This window comes from Lolium rigidum, chromosome 3 (genome assembly GCF_022539505.1).
Source record: "Lolium rigidum isolate FL_2022 chromosome 3, APGP_CSIRO_Lrig_0.1, whole genome shotgun sequence".
NCBI classification, from domain to species: domain Eukaryota; kingdom Viridiplantae; phylum Streptophyta; class Magnoliopsida; order Poales; family Poaceae; genus Lolium; species Lolium rigidum.
The window spans coordinates 254255177-254265098 of record NC_061510.1 but is presented as its reverse complement, the minus strand read 5'-3'; the positions used below and the strand labels follow the sequence as shown (position 1 = coordinate 254265098).

The window sequence follows — 9922 nt, the reverse complement described above, 5'->3', positions numbered from 1 at the left end:
TGCTCTGCGCGCAAAATCAGCCTGACCCCGCAATGCCGGCCACCTAACCCCGGCAATGCCGGCCCGTTCACCCCAGCAGTGCCGGTAGACACACCACGACACTGCCGCCTTGTGTTCCTGATACAAATTTCATCTTACTTTGACACATCTTTTTGCTGCAAATCTTGACAACTGTTCGGTGTCCGTTTAACTCCAAAGTTTAACAACAATCTACAAGTACTCCACATAGTCCACCTCTAATTGTTGACAATTTTTGGAAACCAACTTTTGACCGTTCGTTATGACCCAACTTTTCGGGCATTGACTTAATTTGCTCGGTTTTCGATTTGGAGTGCATCGGTTGTCTATTCCTCTTCCGCGCCTACATCAACACCGCGACGACACCGTTGGCACCCCGGATTCCGGCGCAACTTCGCCACCATCATCGACACCACTTCAATCATCGCAAGTTCGTGTGCTTGACACCGCCTAACATCAATAGGTATAACTTGCCTCACCCCTTGTAGCCCCGTTTGTTTCTTTATGTGCCTATCCCATTGAGAGTGGCTTTCCGAGTGTTGCGAAGCATTGCACAAGTGTCACGACTGTGAGAGGGTGTGTGTGTGCGTTGTGTTGAGCATAGCTCCGAAGCAAGCTCGGTGAGAAAGATACACAAAAGAAGAAAAAGTGTGACATAGAGAAAAAGAAAGCTTCTAAGCATAGAAAAAAGTGAAAAAAGAGAGAAAAAAAAGAAATAGAAAAAGAGTGTGTGTCCACCGATACAAAGGAGTGCAAAGCTTGTGAGCACTAAGAGAGAAAAGAGAAGAGTGACATCTTGTGCAAATCTAGTTGCTTCTCTCATATGCAACCAAGCTACGGTCTCTCTTGTTGGCGTAACACCGAGCATATAGTCTTCGCTAGGACCATCTTGTCGCTACGAAAGCCAGACCAACGCCACGAAGGCTTCACTCAGGTCTCCTGTGAGCAACGCCACAAAGGCCTAGCCCACTTCCAATAAGGGATTTCCTCGAGGCGGAAACCGGGACTTTACAAGGTTCTTGGGGCACACATCCACAACCAAATTGGAGGCTCCCAAATCTGTAACAACAACAACAACAACAATATCAACTACAAACAACTAGGGTTTCCCAAAAGAGGAACACTAGCACAGGGGCCCTCAAGCATATGAGGGGGAAATGCAAATCGCCTCGGTGAAGATGTAGATCGGGGTCTTCTCCTTCGAATCTCCAAAGATCAAGAGCTTTGGTTGGGTGGAGGAGGAGATCTTGTTATTCTTGTGTTTCTTGAGGTGGCTCTAATGGTGATGAACTTGGCAGGAATTTGAGCAGCTTAGGAAGGAGGAAGAAGGGGGTATAAAAACCCCCTCAAAAATCCAGCCGTTGGGTGAAAACAGGGGCCGGATAATCCGGTATAAGTAGGGGCCGGATAATCCCCCCCCCCCCCCCGGAAAATCCGGCTTCTGGAAAAAATCCGGCAAAAGTCCGGCCCTGATCCAGGGTAGTACTGAGCCACTCACCAGAAAGTCCTTAGCCAATTTTTGGGGGCCGGATATTTTGCAAATATCCGGCCTGGTGTATATTTTCCTACTTCCTTTTGTCTTGTTTTTCCACACAAAAAACAACCATACACACACACACACACACACACACACACACACACACACACACACACACACACACACACACACACACACACACACACACACACACACACACACACACACACACACACACACACACACACACACACACACACACACACACACACACACATATATATATATATTGACATCAAACATTCAAAACATAAACCGAGAGATGTTCTTTCAATGACAACAACTACTAACATGTGGAACTCGAACATACTAGATGCATTAATCAACATGAATAGTAGCAGCGCAAACAGTAAAGCATCGATCACTAAACAGATCGAGATATGTCGCACGTACCGATCTGGTGACGGTGACGGTGGCGGTGGAGGTGTAGTAGTTGAAGTCGCATCAGTAACGTTGTTGACGATGGGTCGAAGTAGATGACGTTGAAGGCGACGGTAGGCAGCATCGCCCGACTTCGACGGAAGACGACCCGTGATGAAGAGCTTGAACAGTCGCGCATAGCGCTTCCCAAAAACCTAATTCGCCCTCTCCCGTATAGGATCGCAAAGGCGAGCTGTTCCGGAGACCTGCTCTCCTGTTCGCCGGTGCACGCCGGCGGGCGGGATGGAGTAGGCTACGATGGTGGCGCAAGTACAGAGAGGTGTAAACCATAACTCGTGTATTGGATGTGTTTCTGCGGTAGTCGGGCAAGAGATTATATAGGCCCAGGAAACCCTAGGCAACGTGGGCCACGCCCACGCCGCGCCGCGGCGCGTCGAGACGAGTGAACGAGGAGGAGGAGCGCACGTGTACCACTCCTCTTCTCGCTCACTTACTAGTGGTGGAACAATCCACCTTATAAGGTGGTCTAACTTCTTCCCAACTTTCCATGTGGGACTAAACTTCCCACCTCTTGCCACTCCTAGTGAGCTGCCACCAACTTGGGCTCAAACTCACATAGGCTGCCACTACGTGGGCTTTGAGATTTATAGGGAAATCTAAAATCTAATTTGGGTCACTTCATATGGGCTCAATATTTCAACATCTTACACGTCGGCCAACCACTACTTCGCCGAGGACTCGCCGGATAGAGCTGTGTCAGAGCCGGGGACTGCCATGCACATTGGGCACCACCTCCGCCGAGAGCAGAAGTAACGAGCCCGAGGGTCGACATTGTTGCATGGAGTCTGGTACTGCGGGAAGCTGCGTCGCGATATGTCGCCTTCGGGGCAGAGAAGGCCGCGCCGCCGGTGAGTCGGGAACGAATATTGCCCTCATGCTATTGTTTCCGCTGCCGTGGAGGTCGTCGCAGGCGAAGCCGAGGCTCACGCGGAGCGGGCGAGCGCAATGTGGAGGCTCTCGCCGGGAGTGCTCCCGCAAGGGTGTTTGGAGCCGCGACAGAGTGCTCTCGCCGACGCCGAGACGCGGGTGTAGGGCATGTGCAGTGGGGAGCATCAGCGACGTTTTTGTCAGGACGTGGGGCATGTACAACGGGTGGATCGACGGGTGTGATCAAGCACAACTTTCTTGTACATCGAACAGACATGAAACGGAGGCTCAAAAGTGTCAACGAGCCTCCGAGCACCATTTAGCAACTGGGAATACGTATTACCCACATAAACATGTAGGATAGGGAGGGAATACGAGAAGCATGAATGCAGTAGTATCTAGCGCTTGGATTCCATGATTATAAACCCAACAAAAGCAGCAGGGGAGTGGCGAATGAACATATGAACATGGCAGAAGCAAAGCCGCCGTTTTTAACGTCCGTTAACTAACCCCACCCCTGTGAGGCCACAGGCCCGGCGCGACGTGTCCGCATCCGACCCCGTTGAAATCAAACACAAACGGTCCGATTCAAACTCCGGTTCTGTATAAGTTTCTGCCCAAGCCTCACGAGCTCCACCGGCCACCCTGAAATCTGGCGTCGCGCTGTCTTCTCTTCTACCCTCGTGCGCGCCTCCGATCCAGCGCAATCCGTTGCGGGGCCTCGCGAATCTGACGGTGCTCTGATCGATTGCTGTGTTTCGGTGGCTGCTGGGTTGCTCGGCGCCGCCGGGAGCTGCGGATTGAGCTCCTGGTCGCCGGATAAAACGAGAGCTGGGAGGCGGTTTGTCGCCCCCCCCCCCCCCCACCCCGCATCGCCGGAGCTGCTCGCCGGGGACGGCACATGCGCGTTGACGGTCACGCCTAAGGACGAGGAGAGGCTGGTCGTGCTGATGACGAGGGAGCGCCCGCGGTCGGCGGTGGTCGCGCCAGGTGGGGACCTCGTTACCGCCGGTGGCGGCGGGGACACGTCCGACGGCGATTCATCCGAGTCGCTCGAAGAGATTAGTGCCGCAGACTTTAAGGAGTCGTCCGGCGGCGCCACCTCCGCCGGAACGGCCGCGTCGGCGGCGGCCCCGAGATCTAGGGTTTGGATGGGATATACCATGTCCCGGAGTTACGCGCCAGCGTTCCACAGCTTTGCGTGGGCGCAGGCCGTGCAGAACAAGCCGCTCGTTCCGCGGCCTGCTTCTGACGAGGACGAGGTGGAGCACCTCGTGGACACCTCGGACGAGGAGAAGGAAGAGGGCGAGATTGAGGAAGGTGAGGCCGTACAGAGCTCCTCTTCCCCTCCGAGTATGCACCCAGAGACCATCGACTTGGACTCTGATCTGCCGGAGAAGTTGGAGACGGTGGTTGTGCAGGGGAGTAGCAATACTGCTGCTGTGGCCGTCGATGAGGATGAGGAGGAGGTGGATTTTGACCAGAGCGTGGGGAGTATACTGGAGGAGCTTGAGATGGTTTCTACCGAGGAAGCTGAGAAGTATGGCTGATGTTTCATGGCAAAGATAATGTGCTTGGTGTTTGATTCAGTTGCTGAGAGATATAAGTCATTCATGTTCTGTTGTAGGTCATTTGAGGGCTCGTGTGCACGCCTGCGCGCTTGCTTTGAGGGCCTGAAGCCGCTGTTCCCAGAGAGCGGTAGCCCCATGCCTATGCTTGATGCACTTGTGCACCAGGCGTTTGTTGGAATTGACACCATCACCACTGTAAGACTGACTCTTGGCTTGTCTCCTTTCTGAACCGTAAGGCTCACATCTTTTTCATTGTTGTAGGTGGCTAATTCATATGCGGTGCCGAAGAGGGACCAGAACAAGAACATGCTCTTGAAGTAAACTGAATTCATCTTTTGCTAATAATAATTTACTGAATGAAACTGATTTTTACCTCTATAACCTAAATGGTCTCCTATGAAATTGCTAGGTTGTTTTTTCACATAAAGAACAGATATTCCGACATGCTAACACCCGGCCAGCGAGATGAGGTTTGTATTTTTCGTAGCTCTTGTGCCTCATTGTAAGTAGGTTGTGCTCTAAAGCTGACTTTCTGGGTTTCTTTTCTTTTGACAGCTCGATAGTCGTGTGAGACAGTTAGTTTTTGAGGATGGAAAAGGCAATGCCAATGGTCCAAATGTCAATTCTGGCACTAACACAGCGAATGTTGTTGTTCCATCAGAGAGACCACCTTTTGAATCAGCAGTAGGAAATCCATTTAGTGGCTCTAGCTTGCCTTCGATGGAGATGCCGGCAAAGAATAGAATGGTTAGCCCCTTGTTGGATCTTCATGCAGATTACGACGAAAATAGCTTGCCCTCACCAACCCGAGATAATGCACCACCTTTTCCTGTGCCAAAACCCATTGGATTTGGAGCATTTCCAATGGCACCTGAAAGATCTTTGACTGAAAGAGTTGAGTCTTCAAAAAAGGTTCTGTATGCATCCATGAATGATGCGCTGAAGGATTTTTCTTCATACCGCCAGAAGTACAGCCAGAAGTCTACTTTTGCAAGTGATGATCTTCCAAGCCCAACCCCATCCGGTGATGGGGATAAATCTGGAGACAAAGATAGTGACATATTTGGTGATATTTCAAGCTTTTCAGCTTCTAATAATAAGACTGCTGTGCCAAGTGTGAACCTGATACCTGATACGCGACCTAGTGCAGTCAGTACCAATGACAGTTTTGCAGTTGGTTCTCTAGGTTATGCCAAACAAATTGAGCATTCTATTTCAGGACCTAACCATGCTCTGAAGTCTTTGGCTAAAAGTAGAGATCCAAGGCTCAGGTTTTTGAACCGTGATCCTAGTGGTACTGCAGATTCAAATCGACGTGTGAATTTTGCAGAACCGAATCTTTCCAAAGATGTTACCTTGGGAGGTGTAGTATCAAATAATAATCGCAAGCACAAGGCAGTTGGCCAACCTTTGATGGATGAAAGTGCATTGAAAAGAACTAGAGGGGGTACCGAGAATTCCAGAGACATGCAGGTACCACCAGGTACAGATGGAAGTAACATTTGCTCCTATTCAATTGGCAGGGTTCAATCAAATCAGAATACAATTCTTGAAACCAAGAGAACAGGAAATCCTAATATGAGGACGGATAGTCAACTTATTAGCAATGCAAGTAGTATCACAAATAGTGCAGGAATAAGTACTGGAACCCTCCACACCTTTCAACCTAATTCAGTTCCACAGACCAGTGCTGCTCCATTTACTTCATTGCCTGCAGTGCTTAAGGACATTGCTGTGAACCCGACAGTGCTCATGAATTGGATTCAAATGGAACAGCAAAAGAGGTCAGCTTCAGAAACTCAGCAGATGGTAACTGCTTCAGGTGGTATCTCTAGTTGCATTGTAAGTAATGTCACTGCTGGCATGGTTATACCACCTGGCAATGCTCTCAAGACAGAAGTTGCACAAATTCCTTCTAATAGGCCACAAGGTCCCATGCAAACAACCCCTGTGGTAAAGCTCTTGCTACTGCACTTATCTTTTCTTGATAAATTCCAGTATATAGTGACTTCGATTTCATTATTTGAAATCACAATGCTTAATTTTGAATAGGTTATGTAGTATTAGTAGGTTACTTGAACTAATTTTTGCTGAGGTTATATGAACTTTTAGATTATCCAGTATCAATAGTTACTTGAACTAATCTTCAATTAGTGCTAATTCCTTGGTTTATTTTAAGATTGTGCTGATCATAAGTTTTGCTGTATCTGTAGAGCTCACAAAATGACGCTGGAGTAATACGCATGAAACCTCGTGATCCTCGCCGTGTCCTCCACAATAACAGCACGCAGAAGAACGATACAACAAGCGCCGAGCAAGCCAAAAGCAATGAAATTGTCCTGCCAGATAGCAAAGACATTTTGATTAACCGCGAACAACTGGCAGAGCATTTCCAGACTAGTGCTTTGCCTTCTCAACCAGTCTCGTTGTCCAACATTGCTCGGCCATCCATCATGAGCACAAGTACGGTGGATCCTGTCTCTAATTCACAGTTAGCTGCTTCATCACTTGTTACTTCTCAGCAAACTTCAGTCAGTGTAAATAGGGCAGATCCAACACTAGCTGCTGGACAGAATGATCCCGATGCTGATGGAGCAACTAATGCTGCTCCTGGTACAACACTTGGTGCTGCGCCACCAGCTAACCAATGGGGGGATCTTGATGATCTCCTTAATGGTTATGATGACCAGCAGAAGGCTCTCATTCAGAAGGAAAGGGCAAGACGGATCATGGAACAGCACAAAATGTTTTCAGCAAGGAAACTTTGTTTAGTGCTTGACTTGGATCACACTCTCCTCAATTCCGCTAAGGTATTGTACTGTAGCCTATGGCTTGACCTCTTTCACTATTTGAAGAGTTCATTAACTTAGTATTGTGCACTTCCAATTCAGTTTATAGAAGTGGATCCTATTCATGAAGAGATTCTGCGGAAGAAAGAAGAACAAGACCGGGAGAGGCCAGAGCGTCATCTGTTCCGTTTCCATCATATGCAAATGTGGACCAAACTGAGACCAGGAATATGGAACTTTCTTGAGAAGGTTTGCTGTCTTAGATTTGTCATAACTGCTCATGGATGCCTTTGCTACTTTGTGTTGAATGTTGTTCTATTTGATGCTTTTATGCTGTAGGCGAGTAAGCTTTACGAGTTACATCTGTACACAATGGGGAACAAACTGTATGCCACTGAGATGGCTAAGGTTCTTGACCCTACTGGGGCCCTGTTTGCTGGGAGAGTCATCTCAAGAGGTGGTGATGGCAACTCAAGAGGTGGTGATGGCGATACATTTGACGGTGATGACCGCGTACCGAAAAGTAAAGATCTCGACGGGGTATTGGGGATGGAATCTGCAGTAGTGATCATCGATGACTCTGTGAGAGTCTGGCCACACAACAAAAACAACATGATTGTTGTAGAGAGGTATGTATCTCTGCCAAACGTTTGCCCGAGCGTGAAGGAATAGAGTGCATCTTACTAAGCCCTTCTGTGGATGGTTTTCTGTAGATACACCTATTTTCCCTGCAGCAGACGGCAATTTGGTCTTCCTGGACCATCACTTCTTGAAATTGATCGAGATGAAAGGCCAGAGGATGGCACTCTCGCTTCTTCACTGGCGGTATGATGGATCTTTTCCTCATCTTAACTTTGAAATACAACTTGATACTGACAGACTTATCACACCTTGAAATAGGTTATTGGACGCATTCACCAAAACTTCTTCTCTCATCCCAACCTCAATGATGCTGATGTGCGGAGCATACTAGCATCTGAGCAGCGGAGGATCCTCGTTGGCTGCCGTATTGTCTTTAGCCGGATTTTCCCTGTTGGAGAGGCTAACCCCCACATGCATCCTCTATGGCAGAGTGCAGAACAGTTTGGTGCAGTGTGCACGAACCAGATTGATGATCGGGTGACTCATGTTGTTGCCAACTCGCTCGGGACTGACAAGGTGAATTGGGCAATACAAACAGGCAGATTCGTCGTTCATCCAGGATGGTGAGGAATAATAATACTGAATTTACTTCTATCCAATTTCTAATTAAATAATACCAACTCTGTAAAGGCTGCATCATTTAACCAAGACTCCTACCATGTTTGCCATCAACAGGGTAGAAGCTTCAACACTTTTATACCGGCGGGCCAATGAGCATGATTTTACAGTAAAATAAAACATCCCCTGAGCACAGGTTCCCCATCCGGAGTCCAGGAATTCTTCTGGGACATGGTCCTGGTCATGAAAAACCTAACATGATAAGATAAACACATAATACAAGTCAAAAACATGACCATACTAAGAAACTTGGGCTTCTAAGAGAACAACACAGTTGAAACTAGGTACTGAAATTCGCTTTATGCAAAACCTGAATGAAGAGAGGTCAGGTACTAAAACAGGGGTGGTGAGTACTTGCTTGGGGTTTGGATAGACCATGGAAGAAAAAATGCTAAAACCAAAAGGATCTGCTAAGACTCACCACCCTCCCTTGTAACATGGTAAGATAGTGTGTTTCTGGTAAGGGTATGTTTTCATTGGCCTCCTGCAGACCTGTGTGCTGCTGTCTGGTCACAGCAATGGGCTGTGGCAGGTATGATGTACTCCCTCCGTTCGAAAATACGCAATTTTTCCTGACAGTTGTATCTTCACATCAAAATGGGTCTAGATGCATCTAGATAACGTTATGATATTTTGGAACGGAGCTAGTATCTGTCACCCATCAAAGTGGATGTGCAGCAGCACCCGTTGGAATGAAACGAGACATTTAAGATGTGACAGGGTAGGATTTGACAGGTTCATTGGGCAACCTTTTTTGCCAGCCAGAGTCAATTCTGGCAGAGACTGCAAAATATTTGATCAGTTGGTGAAAGGAGCTATTTCAAGATTTTTGGAGTTATCAAAGTTAACTTATGGGTTCGAATGTTAATTTGGAACTGTTATGGGCTTGTAAACGTAGGGGAGATAATGATGAAAAACAACGTACATGTGTGTCAAACATAACTCAACGTGTGGATTCAGTAAGAACTAATTTATTTATATTCCTCCGAAACAGGGGACCAGAATTGGCACGATATCTTCATATTGCATTTTACTTACATATATTCCAAAATATAATAAGCCTTTTTAGAAAGACGCAATATGTTACTCCGTGTTTGACAATTCGGAAGCGGGTTAGATAATAGTTTTACGACGATCTGTGTAACTGGTTCTATCGGATTTGAACCAGTTAAGGTAGTGGGGTGGACTCGAATATAATTTTTTTTTCTAGAGAGAGCATATGCATCTGGGAGCCAAATTAAATTTCTGTATCACATATGATGTCACGACTTAAAAAACGAGATTGTATATAGCATTGCTATGATATATTGTATCACAATGGGGTTACAAGTATAATTATGTTTAAATAAAATTATATACATAAACAATAGGGGTGTGTTATTTGAGTATAATTATGTTTAAATAAAATTATATACATAAATTTTGTCATATCCTAGAAG

The 9922-nt window shown here is 47.1% G+C and overlaps 1 protein-coding gene across 1 annotated transcript; it reads left to right on the top strand.

The window, feature by feature from the left end:
• Window positions 1–3798: 3798 nt before the first annotated feature.
• Window positions 3799–8818, top strand: LOC124703306 (RNA polymerase II C-terminal domain phosphatase-like 3). The gene is made up of 11 exons (XM_047235530.1): window positions 3799–4403; window positions 4491–4629; window positions 4696–4751; window positions 4844–4904; window positions 4990–6387; window positions 6648–7244; window positions 7326–7472; window positions 7563–7852; window positions 7937–8048; window positions 8124–8428; window positions 8541–8818. Exons 1-11 carry the CDS (start codon window positions 3814–3816, stop codon window positions 8599–8601), a joined length of 3756 nt encoding a protein of 1251 aa, XP_047091486.1. The 5' UTR covers window positions 3799–3813; the 3' UTR covers window positions 8602–8818.
• Window positions 8819–9922: the final 1104 nt, after the last annotated feature.